Source organism: Phyllobates terribilis, unplaced genomic scaffold (assembly GCF_046119375.1).
Source record: "Phyllobates terribilis strain yellow unplaced genomic scaffold, ASM4611937v1 Scaffold_11__3_contigs__length_659146591, whole genome shotgun sequence".
NCBI lineage: Eukaryota > Metazoa > Chordata > Amphibia > Anura > Dendrobatidae > Phyllobates > Phyllobates terribilis.
In genome coordinates, this window is record NW_027362771.1 from 195098220 (window position 1) to 195125338 (window position 27119).

Genomic DNA, 27119 nt, shown 5'->3' on the forward strand with positions numbered 1-27119 from the left:
TGTAACTGGTTGAACTGTGATGATAAAGTCACATGCAGTTGAAATATGTAATAAGAAAAAATATATGAATTTTTAGTTTGCCTTTTCTAAAAGACTGAAGCTTATCTATTTTGACAGGTCCCTAAAGTAGTGGAGTTGCCACTAAAGGATCTCAAATGGTTCCAAACAACCTATTGTATGTTCCTTACACCAAGATATCAGAATGCTTTAAGCAGTAGTCTAAAGCATCCAGGTAAAATCACTGGAAAAAAATGGGAAACTGGTTTTGAGACTAAACTGTATATTATGCCTTCATTTTCTATCAGAGAATAAAATGAAATATATTCTGACAGACTCGTACATATCAGACCCCTATTGTCTTGATTTATAATATCTAATGATAACTGAATCTAGAAGATTTAGGCTATGTGCCCACGATGCAGAAATACTCTGGATTTTTCCCGAGAGTTTCTGCATCTCCCTGGCAGAAAAAACGCATGCGGATTGTACATGCGTTTTTCCTGCCAGGGGCAAGCGGATGTGAAGCGTTCTTCACTTGCATTTCCGCATGCGGGTTGACAAGCGCTTTCCAAGCGATTTTAGCATCACTTGGAAAGTGCTTGACAACTTGGTCACACTATATAAATCCATGCAACCGGCATAGATTTATTTAGTGTGACCGTAAAAGAATGGTAAAAAATAAATCTATACTTACCTTCTGATGGTCCCCGGAGTCTTGATTCGATCCGTCCTGGCTTGCCAGCAGCTCGCGGTACGCTGAAGGACCTGCCGTCACATGACTAAATGACGTCAACGCAGGTCCTTCAGTCCACCGCGATCTGCCGGCAAGCGAAGACAAGCACACCGGGGGCCATCAGAAGGTAAGTATAATTTTTATTTTATTCTTTTTTTTACAGGTTCTATGGTACCCGGGTCCGGAGGAGAGACTCCTCTCCTCCAGACCCGGGTACCATCTGCACATTGAAACGCATGGATTCCGCATGTATAGATCCAGTGATGTATAATCCATGCGTTCCAATGCAAGTCAATGGCGGCGAAAACGCAGCGCTTCCGCAAAATAATTGGTAGTGCTGCGTTTTTTTCCGCAATGATAATCCGCAGCACAAATTTCTGCAGCATGTGCACAGCACATGTGGATTAATAGTGGGGAACATGGCAGACCTTCTTCCGAGCGTTTAAGCGTTTCTGCAGCGGAATTGCCGCTGCAAAAACGCATCGTGGGCACACAGCCTTACACAGGTATACACAAACTGGCAGCACTAAATAATCACTGATCAGTAAACCTGCATTGATCAGCAGTTGTTTGATAGCCTGTTTTCACAGGTAGACTGTGGTAAATCAAGCACACCAAATTATCTGTAGTAGATTGAACAATGCGAATAGGTTACCAATTTTCTTGGCAGTACGAGTCATGTTTACACAGGACGATGAACCACCGAGAATGATTATCTTAGGGATTGCACAAAAGATCTTTTCCCCGGATGAATGAGCAAGATGTTCGTTCATCGGGTGATCGACAGAATGTTTACACTGAAATATTATGATGACTGTTCTGTAAATACCTCTTTATTAAACAGTTTATTATAAACAGAAGGACAATTTGACTATTTTTAAGTGGATATAATGCAGATTTTGACAATTTCAAATAAACTGGATGTATAAGAAGGCAAAAGGTAAAATATTCAGCAAGTTCGATAAAAGGCATAATTGATAAGTTATTTGATCTTACAAACTTTGAACATGGAATGGGAGCAAATGATAATTCTTTATAGTATATAAAAACAGTAGTTGGTAAAGTTTCAGAAAGGAGTTTAAGATAAAAGGCAGCCAGTGAATATGAGGTTTTAAAATTACCATTGCTTACTGAAGCTGATCGAAGGGATGATTTGTAAAGACAAGCAGACATGCAGTAGTCATATAGTAGAAATCAATCAGGAACAAAATCATGTCAGAGCCTCTTAATATATAGAAAAATGACAGACATTCTAATATATTTGCATGGGCAATTGGTAACAATTCAAAGTAATGAGGAGGAGTTCATAATTATGGAGCCATCTTAGTATTCTTATTAAGTCCTGCTACAGGCAAGTCTTAAGAGATCACTCAAAGGGTAATACACTACAATACAAGTATTGCTGGGTACTGAACTGGCGATTAAGCGATAGCAGGTTCAAGTCTATATAGATATATATCAAAAAGTCAGTATGGCTGATTTTTTGGTCACCTCACCTCCGCCCATACAATTGGTATGGTGGCATTCAAAACTATAATTGGGCGGCAAAAAACAAAAACAAACCTTCATATAGTAATGCATACAGATGAAAAAGTTATTACAATTTGAAAATGGGGATAAAAAATGAAAGTGGAGTAACAAGATTGCTGTCTTGGGAAGGGCTTAACATTTAAGATGTTAAAAGTGGCTCTCAAAATCTACTCTTGACTATTTGGTCTATAAAGACACAGCACTATGCCCCTTAGGTTTTCTGACTTTTCAGATTTTGTGAAATTTCCAGTTCTCCATTATGGAACTGCATGTGCATCTACTTCTCAATCCCACCGTGGTGATTAAGAGACTCCGCAAATTTGCAGCCCCTTCCTTCTCGAAAGTCACTAATTAGGGATGGCAACATTATCTTTCACGCCTATAGTTATGTAAATGTGAGTTTTCCTTTAACCATTTTTTAGACTTAATACATTTAAATTTGATTATCATTCCACATCTACATTTGCTACAGATATTGTATTCGTTACTGTTGGAGGAACAGGTCCCAAAAAATACAACGATTTGCTAGACCTATTATTCCTCTTTCCCGTACGTGAATGTGTGCCAACAAAATTTTTGGTGCAATCATAGAACTTAAATTGCAATGACATGTACATTTTTGCCAGGGAATTATTTAGAAAATTAAACAAGCCAAGTATGGAAAACACTGCTTGAATCTTTTCTTTATCCATATGCCCTTAGTAGTTTTGGAAAAAGTAATTATAATAGTAATAATACAACTTTACTAAAATACTGTATTATAATTGCCAGACACTCTGCAGACAGCACGCTACTTAAAGTAATACAATGACAGCGCACACAAAATTGGATCCTCAGATGACAATGAAAGATTACTCCGTGCACTGTAAACATGTTTAGATAAATAAGGAATCGGTTTACCTTCTGGTGATGCCTCAGGTTTTTGAGAATATGTTGAACTCATTTTGCTTTTTTTGCTGCCATCACTGCTCACAGACAAACTGGACTGGATTTTCCTGTGCATTTTTTGAGAAACGGGAGCTGATAACTTTCTATGATCTGCAGCAACATGTTTGACCCCATTGTGGATTCCATTGATATTACTCAGACCTACATGACCATTTTGTATCTTGCCAGTTTCTTCCTCGCTCTGTTCCAGTGCTGAAGTATTTGGCTGAGGCAAGCTCTGAGGTTGGGCTTAAACATAGAGAGAAAAAAAAAAGGAAAGATAAAAAGATTAAACTGAATTCTCTAAAACCACAGCCAGAGGAAATCGGCTAGAAGATATTTTAGAGAGAAAAACATCCTCCTGCTGCACGAATTATCACATCTTTATTTATGTATGTAGCAGAATTTCAGATATTATAAATGGATTGTGGATGTAGATTAATTAGGAAAGGAAACTCTTTTGTGGCAGATCGTAGCTTTTGTATAAAGGTTCACTGATTGATACTATGACAATGGAAGCCATCTAATGAATAAAATCAGCAGCAGGAAAGCAACCACAAATATCGTATACTATAAAATGGACATATTTGTAAATTAAAAGTATATTCAGGTAAATGTAAAAAGTAGGCAATCGTAAAGCTAAAATTGTATATACAAAACAGAATGTCCACACCATCTGTCAGGCAACTTATAGACCCCACCTGATATAAAGGGCACACAAACCGGGGATTAAGAACATATTGGTGCAAACTTAAAAAATAGTGATATATGCCAAATAGAAAAAGATGATGAAAGCTGCACTCACCGAAACGGCTGTCATCAGTCTCTCCTCCCCGCACTCCCTGCCTTCCACTGACTTTTTATTCAATATATGAAATAAAGGAATACTGATTTTAAAGAAAAGGTGAGTGCAGCTTTCATCATCTTTTTCTATTTGTTCTAAAATTGAATATGCGCATAAAAATGAACCAAAATGGAACAAGCTAAACAATAAGCGGATTAATCACATTAATGCATTTAATGGGATTTTCCCTTTTTGGCAATTTGGACCCCAAATACTTGCAGGCCTGTTTAATAAAGCCCGATGGTACACAGTGTCCCCAGCTATTGCACCAGTTAGCAGTGATGTCAGATGGATAGCGCACATCGCGGCTGCAGCTCATCACACAGCTCAGGCTGTTTGCACTGGCAGAGCCGCTGAGGTCAGTGATTGGCTACAGTGGTGATATGTGCTGTAAATGTGACGTGGTGGAAAGACGGTGCTAGAGTGGGGAAGAGGGAATACATTCAGGTGTGGTTATTTTACTGGCCTGTAGGCATTCAGGGGCCTCTTTGCTGAAAGAGGAAACCCCTTTAGTAACAGGGAAAAAAAAAAATCTGTACTACCCAAGCCTTAATCTACGTTCTCGTGGGTAAATATTACACAGGGAGAGTCTGCCAATTCTGATCACTAACAAAATCAGATTCTGCCCCACTGCTTGGAAATATGGTATGTTCTACCAATACGAAAATAGATTATTACTAATCCACAAAGCTTAATTATTTTAACTGTCAGCACAAACTGACTGTTCAAATTAAGCACAGGCACTTGATAGACACCTGGCGAGTATAGGCAGTTCAGTGCACTTTCCCCACCTAATTATTTTACATTCAGCTCAGCCTTCCTTTCCTTGATGGATAGCTCTGTCGCTTCAGAAGCCGGAGAAAGCTGATGATAGATGGAAAACAAGTAAGTGGGAAGTTGCACTGAACCAAGCCCAAGGTGCACGCGCTTGGTATGAACAGTCACTTTGCGCTGACACAATTTCTTTAGGAGCCTAGAGGCGTTGCAAACAATTATACTGTATCTTTGAATTGGTCCGTAGATGGCAATTCCTGAGTATAGCCCTGCCATGAAAGTTTCTTTTCAACATTTCCTTGAGCATAACAAAAGAAAAATCTTACTTGTAAGAAAATGATGCCTTATGTGCTAGTAGGGCATATGGACTTCATAAAATGGGATGGGGTCTATTGTTTAGAGGAATCAAATGGGCCCATCTAATACATAGTACACATAGTAGGCAATTTATTTAAATGGCTGTCATAGAATGCTACATTATTTCCCTAGTGGCTATTGCAGGTGAGCGGTATAAACAGCAGTGGCATCCTCAGGTAAGGTCAGAAACTTATAGAAGCTAATGAGTGGGTTGGCTTTTAATATAAGGACTTGTTTGCTTTTATTGTATGCACTGGATCAGTAAAAAATAGTTACAATTCTGCACACACCCTTTAAAAAATATGTTTAGTTGTGCCAAAAAAGTACTTGCACAAAACTGTAAAATTCTGCGTGTTTTAAAGTAAAACAGAAAAAATAACAAGCCCCACCTAAGGAAATTTTAGTCCTCCAAATGATCTAAAATAGTCAATTATTTGGGTGCTTTACTGGTATACGAAACATTAGTAAAAAAAAGGAGCACAAACCATCCAAAACTAATAAGCACATCAATAAATACGACAGAATAAATGATGAATTAATTAGTAGAAATTTTAATATATATAAAAAAAACCTTCTCAACTCTCCAAAACATTTAATGCATGGTTGGAAAAAAATGTGCATATAAAAAATGTAATATAAAACATTGAGAAACATTAGCTGGTCACTGGCCAATGAGAAAACAAAAATATAACATTTTGCATGTAGTAAACTAGCTGCATATAGAGATTTACAAAATAACAGACTTTAATGTTTGGACTTCATTGGGTTTCATTGCTTGTGTTACTTATTCTGCGTTTTGTGGTTGCACATTGTTTAGTTAAAAAAAAACACTAATAAATTTGAAGAACGATTGTCTGTATTGCTGCACATAAAGATTTACTAATAAAATATTCTGGTTACCTCTTAAAATGAGAATACATCATCTATAGTATACTTTTGGTATGTAGGTCACCAATGAAACAAATGTACAGTAGGTTATGTAAAATACAGAATAGTATTAGGTTATGACTTAAATGTAGAATAACTGCTAATTTAAAAACAATAACTCATTATAATGGAATTTGTTCCTAAGTAGTAATACCACATGCATTAACAAAAAGCTGAAGATCCATTTTGCACCCCAAGGTATAGCTATAATCAAACGCAAAATTAATTTATAAGGGTTTATTTTACCGATAGCAGTAAAGAGCGTCGTCCTTTTAAAAAAAACATAAAAGATACTGCTTAAAATACATAGACAAAATGAAGGGGCTATAGGGCTGATTCAACAGACAAGTGGAATGGAACATTATTGATCTATTATTCTCAATAAGTAGTCTTTCTTTTATACACGTGACGGCTCTGAAAACTAGACTAAAGACCATTTGGCATTTTCAGAGGTGTAACTTGTGCAAATTCAGCTCTATTGGGAGAACAATGTTATCTTCAGTCAGAGATATAAAAGACACAATACAGAGTTGGACTTAGGAGTTGTTTTGAATTATTCATATTTTGCCTGTATATTCAAGAAATTTTTACAAACTCTGCATTTTAGGCTACATAATCGCACACATTAAATGCACAAAGAAACTTTTTGACAAACCTTTTCTTTCAAAAAGTGGCATTTTTATGTTAACTTTCAACATTTGCTATATCATTCTTAGGAGACTATTCCCTTTTACAAAAGATCCCATTTACACTCTTTCGTACAAGCAAAAATTGTATTCTTACTATTCAGCAACAAATGCAGTGCATGTCAGAATGGAAAATAACAGTTGTGTGAACACAGAGCATCTGCAGCAAAAGACAGGCTATACACTATTACTGAGAATTCACAATTTCCTACATATTAGAAGAGAAAAGATTCCCATTTGACATTCACAATGAACAGTTTCAAATGTTTTATTAAAAAAAGCTTTAAAGAAAAACACAGTATACCCAGCTGATTTCAATATTTTATACTTCACTGACTACACAATTGGGATTAAGTATATAGAATTAATTTAAAAGACTCATTGCACGCCTTTAAGTGCTGTATTCTAGCCACAAATCTGTCTCGCTAAAGCGGAATAGCACAATCCACATAGCAGTGTGATACACAATAAATATTTCTGTATACAATTATTTTATAGACAAAAATAGAGAATGTTTAAATGCTCCCTATATTTATAAGTTTGGTTCAAACTCCGCACACCACGGATTTTTGCATCCTTTTTAACATGCAAAATATTATATTTTTGAACAATAGATGCTACTACAAAACTATATAAACTGTTAATGTTATTACAAAAGATAAGACAATCAAAGCTGGTTGCTGACATGTAGCTCGGTTACTCACTTGATAGAGTGAAACCAAATTTTGGTCTTCAAAAAAAAAAGGGGTGCGTCTTTAAGAAGCTCAGCCTCTGGAAAAACTTCAGAAGTAACACAGCCAACATCTGCCGCGAATGAGACAGGCTTAGCGCCTGAGCCCGCTCCATACACCCTGCATTGACATGAGATGAACATGTACATCTAAGGTCATTAAGGGAGTTAATCACTGAACTCAGGTTTTTCATGCAGTCCTGTTGCCACAATTGTATAAAATCTAACCATATAGTCTGCCTTTACAAACACTTGTGAAAGAATGGATTCATTCTAAAGAGCTCCCTGAATTTAAGCCTGGTACTGCATTTGGATGCTACAGTTGTAAGTCAGTTCTTGATATTTCTTCCCTTCAATATATTTCACAATCCACTGTGAGTGCTATTATTAAAATGTGGAAGCGTTTAGTAACCACATCCACAGTCACAAAGTGCTGAGGCGCATAGAACATAAAAGTCACTCTGCTGACTCAGTGCAGAAAGAGGTTTGGTATTCTGCAGTTATGAACATTAAAGAGTACCTATCACCTGCCCTTTTAATTTAAGAAAAGAGTGGACAGCCTCAGACAGGTGAATTTCTTTATATAACACTAATTAACAAAATAGGTCCGAAGTGTCACTAATGTCCCCCTGAAGGACTAGAGTTTTTACCAAAAGTCAGATTCAACCTTGCAGGTTGACGGATCCCAGATTCTACAACCTTCTGTAGTCCTACTTGCTGTGAAGGTGATAGAGCTCACTATTTTCATTACCCATGCACTGCCGCACACTTTACAAAGCTGTTACTAAACTGTAATTGCTCTAATGATGTTACCATAGTAAAGTGTGCAGCAGCGCAGAGTTCTTACAACGAGCAGTCTGCATGGTGGGATCCCACAGCCCTGACATTCAGAACCCACTTTTGCTGGAAAGTCAGGTCCTTCTGTGGGACGTTAAAGGGGTTTTCCCACGAACAAAGTACATTTTAATTAATAGATCTTGGAATAAAAATAAATTCCACAATTGGTTGTGTTAAAAAAAAAATACTTTTTTCTGTGCTGTGGTGTCTGATGGCTGAGTCGGACCGTACAGGGACATGGTCTGATCATACATATCTCCTGGGCAGGGGAGGAGGCAAAAGAGTATACAGTCATTACAGCACAGGATCACAGCTGATTTTTTGTGAAGTAAAATATTTCACTGCCTGTCTTTAAACAATATTTTACGTCAAAGAAAGAATCATCTGTGATCCCCTGCTGTAATGTCTGTATACTCTTTTGTGTCCTCCCCTGCCCAGGAGATGTGGTATGATCAGACCTTGTTCCATACACGGTCAGACACGGCCATTACACAGGGGAACATTTATAAGATTATCTCAGCTCAGGAAAATTTTATTTAAACACATCCAATTGTGGAACTTCTTATTCAAAGATCTATTGATTAGAAGGTTTTTGTTTGTAGGAAAACCCCTTTATGGACATTTGTGACCTCTATTGTTAATAGGTGTTATTCAGAGAATTCACCAGTCTGAGGCAGCCCACTCCTTCCTAAAATAAAAATGGAAGCCCCATTTTTTTTTTCCGTTTTATCCACCCCTTCTTCCAAGAGCCATCATTTTCATTTTTCCATGCACATAGCACTAATGAGGGCCTGTTTTTGCGGGGAGAGTTGTACTTTTGAATGACACCATTCATTTTATCAAGTGATGCTCTGAAAAGCAGGAAGAAAAAATTCAATTGCATTGAAATTGCAAAAAAGTGTGCAATTCCACAATTTTTTATTTGCCATGTTCACTATACGATAAAACTGACAGATTGACAGTGGCATTCAACAGGTTAATAGCCACAGGCTCCGCTCCAGCCGCAGTGGTTAGCGGTAGATAATGGTTGAATAATTCAGGGAGTCGGCATATGACATACTAGTATGTCATGTCGGTAAGGGGTTAACACATTAACTCTGAGCTGGAAGCCTCATGGCATGGTTTTGAATGGCTGATCAACTATATGCAAGCTTTACATAACTAAGCACAGTGCCAATCATTAGATTGAGCGGTGTAAAGCACGCCGCCATTGGACTGGTCTGTTGGACAGGTCTGGGATTGTCAAATTAAAGGAGAACATTACCTTCCAGACGGCATTTTATTTTTCAGGGGTTAACCTAAGCTCCTAAGTTCAATTAAGAGAAATCTTAAAGGGAACCTGACAATAGATACATGCTGCCCAAACGATGGGCAGCAAGGATCACACACTGGCTTTATGATTTCAGCCAGGTATGTTTGACTCTGAAACACAGCAAAGTTTCATAAAAAAAAAAAAAAAAAACACTTTAAAAAGCCGCCAGGGGCTTCTCCCAGGACCCGCCTGTCTGGCTAGTCTCAAGTGTGGCTTGTTTCTTGTCGGCTTTTTAAACTATGTTTTTCTCTGAAACATTGCAACATTTCAGAGTCAAGCATACCTGGCTGTAATCATACAACCAGCATCGGATATATGCTGCCCATGAATATGGCAGCAAGTATCAGCTGTGAGCTTCGCTTTAATGCGTCAGCATAGTATGAAATTTTGTACAACTCTATGGTTGCAACTTTGTAAGAGCAGTTTGCGAAAGGCCTTGTTCTGTTCCAGGATTATTGTGCCCCAGTACACAAAGCAAGGTCCATAAAGGCAAGGTTGAGGGAGATTGATGGGGTTGAGGGAGATTGATGGGGTTGAGGTCAGGACTCATGCTCTTCCAACAAACACCTCTAGGATCAACTAGAGCTGAGATTGTGAGCAATATACCTTCAACAATTCAACACCTCACAAATTGCTTTTCGTATAAATGGGCAGAAATCCCCAGACAGCCTCTAAAATTTTGTAGAAAACCTTCCCAGAAGAGTGGAAGCTATTTTTATTGAAAAGGTGGAATCAACTTAATACCAATGCCTATGGATTTCCAAGGTGATGATAAAAGCTCTTGAGGAATATGGAAGATGCAGCTGTTCAAAAACTTTCCTGAGGTTAAGTGCACACGTAGCGTTTTTGATGCGTTTTCGCAGAAACACAGCGAAAACGCTTAGTAATGGGTCTGCCAGCTACTGCAATGGTAATCCTGATGTGCTGTGCACATGACGCGAAAATTTCCTCTCAGGATTACCATTGCGGAAAAAAACGCAGCGTTTACCGCCCACTGACTTTAATTGCACCGCAGCAAATCTGCAGGTATATTATTTATTTTGCTGCGTTTCAATTAAAGCCAATGGGTGGTGAAACGCTGCAGAAACGCTGTTGGTGATACCCGGGTCTGCAGAGGAGGAGTACTACTCCCCTTATCCGACCGCCGCTCCCGCTGATAACAGCGAGAGTGGCGCGGCTGAGGGGAACAGTAATCTCCTCAGCCGAGTTGGGTACTATGCGGTGTAAAAAAAAGAAAAAAAAAAGTAAAAAATAAAATAAAAAAACACTATTATCACCTGTCCGGCTAGGTCATCCTCCCGGCAGCTGGCGGTTCACTGCTGGGAGCTGCGGTCACATGAGCTCTCAGCAAAAGATCAACTGAGAGCTCACATGACCTCACTTTACGGCACCGATGCTGCGTGGGAACATTCTGGAGAATGTTCCCACCAGTACTGGTGCAGAGGTCACGGTGGCTTATCAACTGATCTTCAGCTGATTAACCCCAGTGACCTCACTCCTGCAGCAGCATGTACACTGACAGAAGTGATTTTACACTCCTGTCAGCATACATTGCTGTCTTCTACAGCAGTGACATTAGTGATTGCTGATGTCACTGCTGTAGAAGTGACCCGGATCGCCGAGGGACAATTGTGACAGAATCGTAGACTACGTCATGACGCCGGACAGGTGAGGGATATGGTTGTTTTTTATTTTTAAACAAAAGATCGAGGGATTTGGGGACTGTGAGTATAATAAAAAAAATGTGTTTTTTATTTCATTAAAATGCTTTTTCAATAAATTCACGGCCATAATAAAGTATCGGAAACTTAGTAAACGGTTAGTAATGGTGGAGTTTTATAGACGCCCTCCACTACTAACCTGGGCTTCACGTCAGCCACCAATACAAGGCTGACGTGAACCCCAACCCCACTCGCCACCTCTACAGGGCAGTGGAAAGAGAGGAGGCTATGCGCCAGATTTGGCGCATCTTATGGATGCGCCATTTCTGGACTGCTGAGGGGTGATATTAGCTGCAGAGGAGGCTAGTATTCATGGCACCTTCCCTGGTTATTAATATCAGCCCGCAGCTGTCTGTTTAACCTTTTCTGGTTAGACTTTATAGCGGGACCCTACGTCAATTTTTTTCTGGGGTTCCCCTGTAATCTAGCCAGTAAAGGCTATGCAAACAGCTGTGGGCTGATATTAATAGCCAGGGAACATTTTTGGCTAATGGCCCACTCCCTAGCTACTAATATCAGCCCCCAGCGGTCGGCTCTCCCTCTGCTGGGTATAAAAATAACGCGGGAGCCCACGCCATTTTTTTTTTATTTTTTTAAATCTTAGGCTCTGTGCCATTCTGACGTATCAGTGCTTTGGATGCAGAATATTTTTGCTGCGTCCAAAACGTTGCATTCTATTGAACGCAGGTAAACCCGCATGTGTTCACTGAGCCATGCGGATTTATCGTATTCAATACATTCTAGTGGTCAAATTTATTTTGCGGAGACTAGCGACTTTGCAAGAGAATTTGACATACTGCGGTCCTGAAAGAAGCGCCGCATGTCAGTGTCCACGGGTGATTCGCAGCCTCTGATGCACGCATAGTGGACATGGGATTTCTAGAGATCCCATCCACTATGCTGTAACATCTGGACGCTGCGGGTTTGACGCTGTATAAACACGCAGAATCAAACTTGTAGCGGCTCTTGATCTTGGCCAAAATAGCAGCTCACATCTGCCTCAGAAATTATATGAATAGAAATGCTAATGAAGATTGGGTGAATGGGATTAGCCGACACCTAGCTCTTTTGTATAGTGATGACAAGGTGTCAATCAGACCCTTTCATCATGAAACCTAATTAAAGTAAAGAGTTAAATAAAAACACACAGACACAAAGTAAACACTTTATTTAAAATACAACAGACACATTCTTTAAATCATTTAAATTAACCAATATACTCACCCCAGTTCTGATGGTAATCCAAGGGTTAAAAGAATGTTCCCACCAAATAACTTTATTTAGCTCCAAAAAGCAGTCATTGATGTACAAAAACGCTTCAAAAAACACATCAAAACCGCACGGTTTTTCAGCAGCGTCTTTCCTGTCAAGGAGATGCAGAAATGCTGCAGACATTTCTGCTTCAAATTCTGAACGTGGCAACATACCCTTATGTAGGGTATGTTGAAGGGGTTTACATATTTATTAATGACCTTGTAGGGGGCATACAGAGTAATATTTCAATATTTGCAGATGACACTAAACTCTGCGGGTTAATCAATACAGAGGAGGACAATTTTATAATACAGGAGGATCTATGTAAACTAGAAGCATGGGCTGATAAATGGCAAATGAGCTTTAATGGGGATAAATGTAAGGTAATGCACTTGGGCAGAGGAAATAACATGCATAATTATATGCTTAATTGTAAAACACTGGGCAAAACTGTAACTAAAAAAGACCTGGGTGTATTGGTAGACGACAAGCTCACGTTTAGTGGCCAGTGTCAGGCAGCTGCTGCAAAGGCAAATAAAATAATGGGATGCATTAAAAGAGGCATAGATACTCATGAGGAGAACATAATTTTACCTCTATAAAAGTCATTAGTGCGACCACACTTAGAATACTGTGTACAGTTCTGGTCTCCGGTGTATAAGAAAGACATAGCTGAACTAGAGAGGGTGCAGAGAAGAGCGACCAAGGTTATTAAAGGACTGGGGTTCTGCAATACCAAGACAGGTTATTACACTTGGGGTTATTTACTGTGGAATAAAGAAGGCTTAGGGGTGATCTTATTACTATGTACAAGTATATGAGGGGACAGTACAAAGACCTTTCTACTGATCTTTTTACTCTGAGGCCAGAGACGGGGACAAGGCGGCATCTTCTACGTCTGGAGGAAAGAAGGTTTAATCATAATCACAGACGGGATTCTTTACTGTAAGAGCAGTGAGACTGTGGAACTCTCTGCCGCATGATGTTGTAATGAGTGATTCACTATTAAAATTTAAGAAGGGCATGGATGCCTTTCTTGAAAAGTACAATATTACAGGTTATATATACTAGATTCCTTGATATGGCGTTGATCCAGGGAACTAGTCTGATTGTCATATGGAGTCGGGAAGGAATTTTTTTCCCCAATGTGGAGCTTAGTGTTTGCCACATGTTTTTTTTTTGCCTTCCTCTGGATCAACATGTTAGGCTATGGGTTGAACTAGATGGACTTAGTTTTTAAGGTTGAAGGAAGACTATGTTACTATGTTACATTAAAAGAGCAACCACCCAGACAATCAGCTGGTTGGCTTGGCATCCAATTTGTGCAAACAGCTGATTTTTAGGAAAAACGTAGCCAGCCAAGCAAGTAGTATTTTATGGCAGCCAGCTATTATAAAGTGGCTCTCCATTCTGGCTCATAGAGGAGGTTCCAGAATGGTTAAAGTGTTTAGTTCAGTAAACAAAATATCGAAACTAAGGAACTCATTTAACCGTTCAATTAAACTAAGACTTTAATCTGAGGAAATAGTAACTCATTCACTCAGTAAGACATATTTTACTCCATTTCATATGGACATTTACACTTTAATAGCTGGCTTAATTAAACAGGGGTGGAACTTTCTTGTGAGTAATTTTAATATACAGACTACTGTGGTGGAACTCTTTGGGTTATAACTGCATTTAGCAATAAAATAATTAAATCCATTGTGTTTCATTCTGAGCATAAATAACCGATAGAGAAAAAAAAAAGAATAGACATTAGAAACGTAGATTTCATAAAATTATTTATGTAAATAAAATACACTGTATATGTCGCTGATGGAAATGTGAAGCCTAGATATTAGGTTAAGCTCCTTTTGTACCTCATGGGACTCACATTGTAGAACTGGATTTATCAATTTTGATTGCAATATAAGACAAAATGAGATCAATGAGGAAGGTTTTAAGGGAAGCAAAGGAATTTTTTATTTTAGCTCAGAAACAGGTTAAATGCAATGAGCTAGGACAACAAATAACTCTTAACCCCTTCCTGAAATCCATTGTACTTGTATGGCACAATGGGCAATGCATTCTGGCAAACCACCATCACAAGCAGAGCCTGCCTCATCATCAGTAGGTGTCAGCTGCATATTACGGTTGACATCTGCTGAAATGGCTGCAATTAGTTCTAGCACTGATCGCAGACATTTAACCACTTAGATGTCACTGTCAATAGTGACTGCCATATAAATGGTGATTAGAGGTAGGGGGCTCCGTCTTTTACCCCATTGGAACCCCAACAAGGTGCTAATGGTTGCCATGGAAGCCCCAGGCCAAGCAATGAGTGAAAATAAATGCAACCAATACAAGTGTTTATAATTGGTATCACTACCAGCTATAAATAAAACAGTACAGGTATTCAACCCATAGGTTGAACACTATAAAAAGTAAATAAAAGCAAAAATAAAGCCTCATTATACTGACACAATTATAGAATTAAAAAGTAAGCAAGAAGTCTTACTGGTTCATTAAAAAGGTGCAGCATAAACCAGTGCAAAGTTCAGGAAAATAAACAAGGCCTTTGGCATAACGGGAAAACAAAAGAGAACATATAGCACAGTCCATATGGCTGTGGGGATCCGCCCGCTCAGGGAAATAAAACACAACAGGGTTCAGCTCTCTTTACCACTGCGAGAGGTAGCGGGATCGATGCCTGCATTCTCCACCATCTGTGGTAAACACAGGAACGTTTCTCATTTGTATCTTTTCCTGGTCTATGCCACACCTTTTTAATAAGCCAGTAAAAGATACAAATGACAAGTTCCTGTGTCTACCTCTGTAAGCAGCGAGCCAACCTATAACATTATATATAGAATAGCTTTATCTCCCATTAAAATAAATGTACAGCAATACTCAGAGGCCACTAAGCAAAGCACGGTACTGCTATGTTCTGCCCATACATCTCTTTGTTTGGGTTTTCAGCTGATTGTTGTTATCACCTTACCAATGTCATATTGAGATAGGTCATCAATAGTGTTGAGCGATACCTTCCGATATCAGGAAATATCGTATCGGATTGGATCGGACCGATACTCAAAAAGTATCGGATATCGCCGATTCCGATACCGGAAACCAATGCAAGTCAATGGGACAGAAATATCGGAATGAAAATAAACCCTTTCTTTCCTACTAAGAATAATGTAGAATGTATTATGCGAAAAGCCGGCAATTCATCAGCGCATACACCGGTACCCGACAATTTACAACAGAAAGAATAGAGAATCACACATAGATTAGATAGATAGAAACATGTCAGTCACATATATAAGAAGTACAGTGACAGTGTTGCTTAATGTACTTGTCATTTAGTGCAAAGGATTTATTAAAAAAAATAATAGTGTTTTCATGCACTGTCTCTTTAAAAAAGCCGGCCGGCAATTCAGCAGCGGTACCCGACAATTTATAACAGACAGAATAGAGCTTCACACATAGATTAGATAGATAGAAACATGTCAGTCACATATATATGAAGTACAGTGACAGTGTTGCTTACTGTACTTGTCATTTAGTGTTAAAATAAAGGATTTATTTAAAAAAAAATAGGCGTGGGATTCCCCGTAATTTTAGTCTCTAGCGGAGGTTAAGCAGACAGCTGGGGCAGATGTTTGAAGCCTGGGAAGGGGGTAACACCCACGGAGCTTCCCAGGCTGCTAATATCAGCCCCCAGCGGAATACTTAGCCTTTACTAGCTATTAAAATGGGGGACCCCCCCAAAAAAATGATGTGGGGTTCCCCCTAATTTAATAGCTAGCAAAGGCCAGGCAGACAGCTGGGGGCTGATATTAATAGCCCAGGAAGGGTGCCATGAATATTGGCCCCCTCCACAGGATGCGCCAACTCTGGCACTTAGCCTCGCTCTTCCCACTGCCCTGTAGCGGTGGCAGTGGGGTAATAGGGCTGGGGTTGATGTCAGCTTATAATACCAGCTGACATCAAGCCCAGGTTAGTAATGGAGAGGCGTCTATAAGACACCCCCATTACTAATCCCATAGTCAAAGTTAAAAAAAAAAACACAAACACCCAGAATAAAGTCCTTTAATTGAAATAAACACACAATTCTTTATTGTTCTAAATTAAACCATACTTACCGTCACGCCCATTCCAGCTGAAGCCAATGATCTCCTGCAATAAAAGAAAAATAATAAACCAACCTCATCCTTACCTTTCCATGGTTCCCACGATGGCTCCAGCTCTGCTACATCAAGATGACAGGCTGGACCGCAGGAGAAAGCTGCCATCCAGCCTGTCATCCCGCAGACACTGAGAAGCGCAGGCATGCTTGCGCTCCTCAGTGTCTCTCTGTGACGGCATCCAGATGAGCCGACAATGAACTCGGCTCACCTCATGCACGTCACTGACAGCGTGGGAATTTTCCCACGCTGTCAGTGACGTGCATGAGGTGAGCTGAGTTCATTGGACATGAACTCGGCTCATCTGGATGACGTCACAGAGAGACACTGAGGAGCGCAAGCATGCCTACGCTTCTCAGTGTCTGCGGGATGACAGGCTGGATGGCAGCGTTCTGCTGCGGTCCAGCCTGTCATCTCGATGTAGCAGAGCTGAAGCTGTCGTGGGAACCATGGAAAGGTAAGGATGAGGTTGGTTTATTATTTTTCTTTTATTGCAGGAGATCGTTGGCTTCAGCTGGAATGGGCGTGATGGTAAGTATGGTTTAATTTAGAACAATAAAGAATTGTGTGTTTATTTCAATTAAAGGACTTTATTCTGGGTGTTGTGTTTTTTTTAAATACTTTACTAGAAATTCATGGTGGTCATGTCTAATATTGGCGTGACCCCATGAATTTCGGGCTTAGGGCCAGCTGATAATGCCAAGCTGGCCTTAACCCCTTTATTACCCAGTGAGCCACCGCACCAGGGCCCTGGATGAGTTGGGTACAGCGCCAGAAAATGGCGCTTCTATGAACGCGTCATTTTCCGGGGCGGCTGCGGACTGCAATTTGCAGCGGGTGGGGCCCAGAAAGCTTGGGCCTCCCTGCGCTGCAGATTCCAGCCCCAGCTGCCTAGTTGTACCTGGCTGGACACAAAAATAGGGCGAAGCTCCACGTATTTTTTTTTTTAATTATTTCATGAAATAATTAAGAAAAAAAGGGCTTCTCTATATTGTTGTGTCCGGCCAGGTACAAATAGGCAGCTGGTGGTTGGGGGCAGTCCGTTCCTGCCTGCTGTACCTGGCTGGACACAAATATAGTGCGAAGCCCCACGTCAATTTTTTTTTAATTATTTCATGAATTTCCTGAAATAATTAAAAAAAAATTGACGTGGGGCTTCGCACTATATTTGTGTCCAGCCAGGTACAGCAGGCAGGAACGGGCTGCCCCCAACCACCAGCTGCCTATTTGTACCTGGCCGAACACAACAATATCGGGAAGCCCTTTTTTTAAAAAAAATATTTAATGTAATAATTTAAAAAAAAAATACGTGGGGCTTCTCCCTATTTTTGTGTCCAGCCAGGTACAACTAGGCAGCTGGGGGATGGAATCTGCAGCGCAGGGAGACCCAAGCTTTCTGGGCCTCCCCCCCACTGCAAATTGCAGTCCGCAGCCACCCCAGAAAATGGCGCGTTCATAGAAGCTGGATGCTGTACCTGGCTGGCATACAAAAATATGGCAAAGCCCACGTCAACATTTTTGGGAAAAATTAATTAAAAAATAAATAATAATTTAGGGACTGCATCTTTATTAACTCCTCAAATGTCATTTAGTGTTAAAATAAAGGATTTATTTAAAAAAAAAAATTGGCGTGGGATGCCCCATAATTTTAGTCTCTAGCGGAGGTTAAGCAGACGGCTGGGGCAGATGTTTGAAGCCTGGGAAGGGGGTAATACCCACGGAGCTTCCCAGACTACTAATATCAGCCCCCATCTGAATACCTAGCCTTTACTAGCTATTAAAATGGGGGACCCCCCCAAAAAAATGATGTGGGGTACCCCCTATTTAATAGCTAGCAAAGGCTAGGCAGACAGCTGGGGGCTGATATTAATAGGCCAGGAAGGGTGTCATGAATATTGGCCCCCTCCCAGGCTAGAAACACCAGCCGTCAGCCGCCCCAGAAATGGCGCATCCATAGGATGTGCCAATTCTGGCACTTAGCCTCGCTCTTCCACGCTGCCCTGGTGCGGTGGCAGTGGGGTAATAGGGTTGGGGTTGATGTCAGCGCCAGCTGCCATGAAGCCCAGGTTAGTAATGATGGGCGTCTATAAGACACCACCATTACTAACCTACAAAGTGTTAAAAAGAAAACACACACTACACCCAGAAAAAAATAATTTATTTGAAATAAAACACACCATTTTATTTAATTCTTAGTTTACTAAAAAAAAAATAGTTACCTGTCCACGTTCCTGCGCTGATCTCCCATGCACAGCTGTCACATCTGGAGATGGTAACAGCTGTGCATGGCTGCTGTAAGCTCACGCTGCCGGGAACACGTCCGCTCCCGGCAGCGGGAGCCACTGACTGAGGTCACCGGAGTGCATTCAGGCAGCGCAGCTCCGGAGACCTCCTTTACGGCACTGCTGTACCGTGGGAATTTCTCACGATACAGCAGGGCCGTAAAGGAGCTGACCGGAGCAGCGCTGCCTGAACTCCGGCGAACCCGCTTATGCAATTACGGGGCTGCTTTACGGCCCCATCATTCTAGCGGCGGCAGCGGTTCAGAGCGGTCACATTCTATGTGGCTGCTCTGAACTGGAGATCTTCGTGGGACACTCGTGGACTACTACGGAGGGGTAAGGATAAGGTTGTGGTTTATTATTTTATATTTTATTACAGGAGATCGATGGCTTCGGGGAATTAGGTGTCTAGGTGAGTATAGGTGTAGTTTTTTATTTTTTACTTTATTTTAGGTGGCGATCGGCGGGGACAGGTAATGTATGAACTAATTTATTGTAGGTAACCACTGGCCACCAATGACATGTATTTAAAATTTATTGGGGACACAGTAGGGCAATTTAAATAGCAGGATCAGGCTGATGGGAACTACTGCTCCCATCGAGCTGATCCTGCTGGCACGAGTGGACGGGGGACAGACATAGGCCGATGGGAGTAGTAGTGTCACATCGGCCTATGTCTGCCTGCACGCACACACCCCCAGACACCGCACACACCCGCAGACACCCCACACACCCGCACAGACACCCACACACACCAATCATGACCGGTCTGGGAGGTGAGGCTGACCTGTGCGGCCGTGGGAAAGTTCATGTGAGTTCATGCAATGCAGTCAAGCATGAACTCACATGAACCCTCTGAGGGCACCGCAGCGACTTCAAATGAACAGCTGATCGGCATCACCTGATACCTCAGCTGTTCATTTGAAATAACCGGCGGGAAAGCGCAGCACAGAACGGGAAAGCCGGCGATGAAGTCTTTTCACTGCCGGCTTCCCCGCCCGGGTTCTTCGCTCCCCGCTCCTTGGTGCTGCGCTTCCCGCCCGGTCCTAACTTACGATCGGGATGGGAGGTGGCGAGGGGAGCGGAGGATCGGGGTGGAAGGCTGCGGGGAAGCAGTATGGGGCTGTGTGATTGTTTAAAAGCCGGCGGCTTTTTACCGCGTGCCGGCTTTTAAACAATCAGGAGAATTCTCCCACGCTGGGATGGCATTCTGATGACAGGCTGGATCTCAGCTGAGCGCTGCCATCCAGCTTGTCATCCTTCAGAGACACTGCAGAGCGCAGGCATTATGGGAACTTCCGATTCCGGTATTCGATATTGTAAAAGTATCGGAATTAAGTATCGGAATTCCGATACCGCGAATATCGGCCGATACCCGATATTTCAGTATCGGAATGCTCAACACTAGTCATCAATTGTAAAGTGCTGGAAAACACATTTAACAAATTTATGGGGTATTTCCAGAAGCACAAGCTAGGCACTACAGGCCCGATTTATCAAAGCTTTTACGTCAATATTCTAGAAATTTTGATTCCAAATCTACTTATTATTGTAACAAGTATAAATTGTAATTTTCACAGAGTCCAATGGTAAAGGAATCGGTGGAATACTTGTGGGGTAAAAATGGTCATTACGCCACTGGATACATTTCTTGAGGGGTTTAGTTTCCATAATGGGGTCACTTGCCGGGGTTTCTGCTGCTTTTGCACCTCCAGGACTCTTCAAATTCTGCCTTTACAATATATTCCAGTACAATTTGACCTCCAAAAATCAAATAGCGCACATACCACGCAGTGTGCCCATACAGTAGCATTCAACCACATATGGGGTGTTGCCGCATTCAGCAGAAATTGCTTAACAAATTCTTGGGTGCATTTTCTGTCATTACAGCCTATGAAAATGAAAATTTGAGGCTACAACAACATTTTAGCTTAAAGAATGTAATTTTTATTTTCCAACTAGTATTAATCCCTGTGAAGCACAGAAGGTTCATATTTCTTGAATGCAGGTTTTGCATACTACGAAGGGTGTAGTTATGAAAATATCATGTGTCAAAAAAACACCAAAATGATAAAATTTTTAAAAGTAAACTAAAGTTTACTGGCCTCAATTTCCTACTATCATAAAGTACAAAAGTGTAATAAAAAATAAATAAATAAATAAATAAAAAAAGCATTCCAAAGTTATTTCCGCAAAGTGACACAGATTGTGTCAGATGTGAAAAATGGGGCTTTGTCAGGAAGATCAAAACTAGCTTTGGTGGTAAGGAGTTAAAAGTGAATGTTCTACAAAACATTATTAATGATTAGAATATTAGAAAACCACAAGGAAGGTACCAATCGTATACCTCCCAAATTGATGGAAAAACTCCAATTTAGTTTCGGCTTTACTTAATATATAACCAGAGTCCTGAGCTTTCAGTATCTCAGACGATTTAAAATTAAAAACAGCAGTTTCAAATATTGGAAGAGGCTAATATGCTGAAAAACCTCCAACCAGAAGGAACATGCCAAATTAATTTTTTAAGCATAGATTATTATTGTAGTGCCATTTATTCCATGGCGCCTTACATGTGAAAAGGGGTATACAAATACAAGTACAATAATCTTAGACAATAGAAGTTGCTGACGGGTACAGCAGGAGAGAGGACCCTGCCCGCAAGGGCTCACAATCTACAAATAGATGGTGACAGTATAGCTGGAACTAACAGCAAATACGGTGTAATGAAGACCTCAAAATCATTCTTATTTTAGCTGAAAGATAGCCGCAAAACTGTACGTCTCTCTCCATTTAAGTGTATGAGAGTTACAGAAATAGCCAAACATTCTATTTAATCTTTCTGGATGCAATGGCCACCTTAACTGGGCAAACAAGAGTTCGAGGACTCCTGCTCTCCCAACATCCAGTGCATATTTTATACATTTCTATAGTGGGAAAATGTGGTAAATGGTCAGAAAAGTAAAGGTTGAGTAAGTACTAATATTACAAAACTATAATTTCATGTATAGTACCACTGATTAGAGGCAGCTACTATATAGGCTAATTTCGGCCTATTACTGAAACTTGTCACTAAACTTAGGATATTTAGCCAGAGCGGAGTCTTCTCCAAAACTAAAAGACACCAATTCACTGGCAGCTGTTTTAGGGCTCTTTCACACGTCCGGATATTTCTGGTACTGGAAAAACCAGTACCGCAGATATCCGTGTCCATGTGCACCTGTGTGGCACACGAGTGGCAACCATGTGCTGCATCAGGATCACAGATACCAGTGCTTGGGAATCAGTGGTACAGTTAATGCTGTTCCAAACCACCGGGTGCTGAACGCTGCCCTCATCATTGCTCCCTTCTTGCACTGCGATGAGTGCGAGCAAGGGAAAATGTTGAGAGTAGTATTCTGCTCCCGCTGTGTCCTGGTGTAAAAATACGAATAAAATAAAAAAATCAAATCCTTATACTCACCTGTCCGAAAGTGTCCCCCGCTGATATCCATTTGACCACCCACACTGAGGAGCCCGGGAGAATGACTCGCAGCAGCGAGCGGGCCCCTGCACTGTGCGGAGCTCACCGAGCGGTGTCCTGTCACTCATTGAGCTCAGCACAGTGCAGGGGCCCGCTCGCTGCAGCTAAGTCATTCTCCCTGGCTCCAGCGGTCAGATGGATTACAGTGGGGGACACCTTTGGACAGGTGAGTATAAGGATTTTTCTTATTTTATTCTTAGTTTTACACCAGGACAAAGTGTGAGCAGAATACTACTCTCAACATTGTCCCTTGCTCGCAAAGATCACAGCAAGCAGGGGACAATGATGAGAGCAGTGTTCAGCACCTGGCACTTGGGAACAACGCTAAATGTACCGCTGATTCCCAGTCGCCGGTATGTGTCACACAAATCTGTGTGTCAGTGTCCACATTTCCGTTTTACGGCCTGTGCTGCGGGGAAAAAACACACGTGTCAGTGTGTTTTGCCCACGGACAAACGTTCTGTGAAAACACACTGACATGTGCACAGGCCTTTTCATTTGAATGGTCTTACGTATGTAAGTAAGTGTCTCCAGTACGTGTGGAAACGGACAACACACGTACTCAAAACACTGACATGAGAAAGAGCCCTTAGGCTGTGCACTCACGATGAGCTTTTGGTGAGTTTTTGACACTGCATTAAAAATCCAGCATCTTAAGCTTGCAGAAAAGTGCATGGGATTTATAGAAATCTCATTCCCACCAGGGCTGTGGAGTCGGTAAGCTAAACCTGCGACTCCGACTCCTCAATTTCACTTACACCGACTCCGACTCCCACATATATTGCTTATATTTACGTGAAAAATTTATTGTAGTACAATGTGAACATCAGACATTTAATCATTTTTATGATACAATAATCAAGATATTTAGATAGAACATAATATATATTTATTGGAATACTCTCTCTGGTGAAGACGGCAGAAGACAGGACAGAGGAGGGGAGAGTGCCCCCTGCAGTCTGGAGCCAGTGCAGGACGGGAGCACTGCAGCATACAAGTGAGTTTTGATAGGTGCGTGCCCCTGCTTCTAGGGGGCAGCTGCCCCCCCCTGCCCCTCGCTGGCTACGGCCATGATTCACACACAGTGTTTTTGCGGATCCGTTTTTTGCAGTAAAATGCAGCGTCTCTGGGCATTCCAACAAAGTCAATGGGTTTCAAGATATGACATTCAGACACATCGTTTTATGAGGATCCCTTTTTGGGCTCAAAAACGGATCCTCACAAAGAATGAGCATGTCAGTTTGTTCAGCGTTTTTCTAATCTGCTTATTCTATTGAAAACATTATCTATGAGCTCAAAAACCTTTCAGGTGATACGGTTTTTTAAAAAGCTGATCTGCTTTTGCAGCTGAAAAACGTATCCTCAAAATATGCAGCAAAAACGCTGTGTGTGAATGTAGCCTTAGATCATGAATAGAACAGCCATTTATAGGACATTTCATAACTTTCCCAAATTCCTATGAAAAAATATTCCACAAACTGCATTGATCTACTGTACCCAATTTATTATATATTTTAGGAGTTGGTCCATGTTATACAGACTCCGACTCCACCAAAATGAGCACCGACTCCGACTCCACAGCCCTGATTCCCACTGTGATTTTCTATAGACTTGTATTAGATGTGTAAAATCTGCAAATAAAAAAAGCACATGCATTTTTAGTGTGTTTCCATGGCCAAAAATGCATGTAATCCGCACATGGCTATACAAATAAAGTTGTCAAAGCCATTTACCAGGAAGTATCAAAAACAAAGCAGCTTTGTTTCAAGCATGGCATACCAACAAGAGACAAAAAAAGTGATAAAAAACACACATAAAAAGACGCACTCAGGAAACGCAACGAAAAAAAACCTAATTTATATAATAGGTGCAGAAAATGTGTAACAAAATCAGGAGTGGAACAGTCACAGGAAAAGTATAATATAAACACGTCACCACTTCTGGTTTTGGCTTATAAATGGAAAAAACGAGAGGGTTCCAGGATTCGCCATTGATTAGAAGTTTAAAACATTACTTTTTTAAAATTTCAATCTGATTAAAAGTTTTTTGTACAAAAACATGTCGATGAAGTGGGAGAAGGGGCGAGATGGGGGACGGCGATAAAGAGGACACAGGTCTAAACTTCTAATCATTGGCGGATGCTGAAACCCTGTCGGTTTTTCCTCTGCTACAGCCCAGCTGCCGGTCTGGAGTCCGTGCAACGCATTCTTCATATTGAGGCTTCAAACCATCTGCACTTGGTGAGCTGAATACTTCCTTTTTCTCCCCTCCCTATGTTTTTTCACTTTGGCTTACAAATACTGATGTAAAATACTGAACATGTGAACGTCACCTCAGAGTCTGGTCTCTTGGCGCAGAGTAGCATAATGGCTAGCTGGGCAAGAGGCCTTTGAAAATTTAATGTACAAATGTGTAAACTGAATTTCTCAAAATAAAGTAGTGATCACGACAGCAGTCATTTTCCTGTTTGGTAGTATCTACTGAGAATTTGTTTTAGCTATACCTCTATATGTATTTCTTATTACAGTTGAAACCAGAAGTTTACATACACTATATAAAAGTCACATATGCATGTTTTTCTCAATATCTGACATGAAATCAGAATAAACCTTTTCCATTTAGGTCATTTAAGATATTAAAAATTATGGTTATTTGCCAAATGCCAGAATAATGAGAGAGAGAATATTTTAAGGCATTTTTATTACTTACTGCAAAGTCAAAAGTTTACATACACTAAGATTACTATGCCTTTAAACAATTATAGACACTTTTGGCAACATCTGAGTTAATTAGAGACACATCTGTGGATGTATTTTAATGCACACCTGAAACGCACTGCTTTTTTTGTGTAGCATCATGGGAAAGTCTAAAGAAATCAGCCACGATATCAGGAAGAGAATTGTGGACTTGAACAAGTCTGGCTCATCCTTGGGTACAATTTCAAGATAGTCAAGGGACTAGTGCATTTCACAAAATAGATACTGCCAAAATTGTAACAAAGTGGCTTAAGGATAACAAAGTCAATGTTTTTGGAGTGGCCATCACAAAGCCCTGATCTCAATCTTATTGAAAATGTATGGATAAAGCTGAAAAGGCAGGTGCGAGCAAGGCGACCTACAAACTTGGATCAGTTACACCAGTTTTGTCAGGAGGAACAGGCCCAAATTCCGACCAACTATTGTGAGAAGCTTGTGGAAGGAAATCCCAAACGTTTGACCCAAGTCATTCAGTTTAAGGGCAATGGTACCAAATACTAATGAAATGTATGTACACTTTTGACTTTGCAATAAGTAATAAAAATCCCTTAAAACATTATCTCGCTCTCATTCTGGCATTTGGCAAGTATTAAAAATTATGGTAATCCGAATTGACCTAAAACTGGAAAGGTTTGTTCTGATTTCATGTCAGATATTGAGAAAAACATGCATATGTGTCTTTTTATATAGTGTATGTAAACTTCTGGTTTCAACTGTATATAGCCCATAGTTACTAGCTTTTCTTCTTATTTATGGGAAACAGGTTTTCCAGATAGCCTATCCTAATCAGTGAGAATTCTCATAAACCTTTAACTTTAAATCAATTAAACAACTGTACTTTAATATTTTATGGAAACATTAGCACATTTAAGAAAAAAAAACTTAAGAAAAATGTGATCGTAAAGCTCCAGGTACATATAGCTAATCATATTCACTAATCATAGGCCAAGTTGGCCTACCTTCTAGAGCTATACAGTGGCTTGCGAAATTATTCACCCCCTTGGCATTTTTTGTGCTTTGCTACCTCACAACCTGGAATTTAACTATTGTTTTTGAGGGTTTTCATCAGTTAATGTAAAGAACATGCCTACAACTGTGAACATCTGGTTTTCTTTTTTTTATTGTGAAGCAAACAACCAATAGGACAAAATAACTGTATGCGTAAACGCAGTGCTCAAAGATCCGCAGCATGTCAATTAATTTTGCGTAAACGCGGCGGTTTCGCCGCCATCAACTTGCATTAGAACGCGCCAATTCCACAAGACTGCATTTGTACTTGCGTTATTGGCGCATTCTAATATGCGGATGGTACCCGAGTGTGGAGAAGATGAGACTCTCCTCCACACCCAGGTACCATAAAAAAGCTGTAAAAAAAGAATAAAATAAAAAATAAATATATACTTACCTTCTGTCAGCCCGCGCACCGCTCCTGCTTGGTTCCCGGCATTTTGCAGTGAGTTGAAGGACCTGCGCTGACGTCAGAGTCATGTGAAGGGTCACGTGACGCTGACGTCGGCAGGTCTTTCAATTCAATGTTGCCGGCAAGGGAGAACGGAGTGTAAAGCAGGACACTGGGGGCCATCAGAGGGTGAAGTATACATTTATTTTTCATTTTTACCATTCTCTCGGGTCACACTATATAAATCCATGCTGTTTGCATGGATTTATATAGTGTGACCTAGTTGTCACAAGCATTTTCCAAGTGATGCTAAAATCGCCTGGAAAGCGCTTGTCAATCCGCATGCGGAAACGCATGTGAA

General features: G+C 40.6%; 1 protein-coding gene across 5 annotated transcripts in view; it reads right to left on the reverse strand.

Annotated features, from left to right (window-relative positions):
- Nucleotides 1-27119, reverse strand: part of MDFIC (MyoD family inhibitor domain containing) — a 132554-nt gene that overhangs the window by 17729 nt on the left and 87706 nt on the right. For all 5 annotated transcript variants that reach the window (XM_073651927.1, XM_073651925.1, XM_073651926.1 and 2 more), the window contains one exon: nucleotides 3164-3439. In XM_073651927.1, the coding sequence (XP_073508028.1) occupies nucleotides 3164-3439 (276 nt within the window). The remainder of the gene's footprint in view (nucleotides 1-3163; nucleotides 3440-27119) is intronic.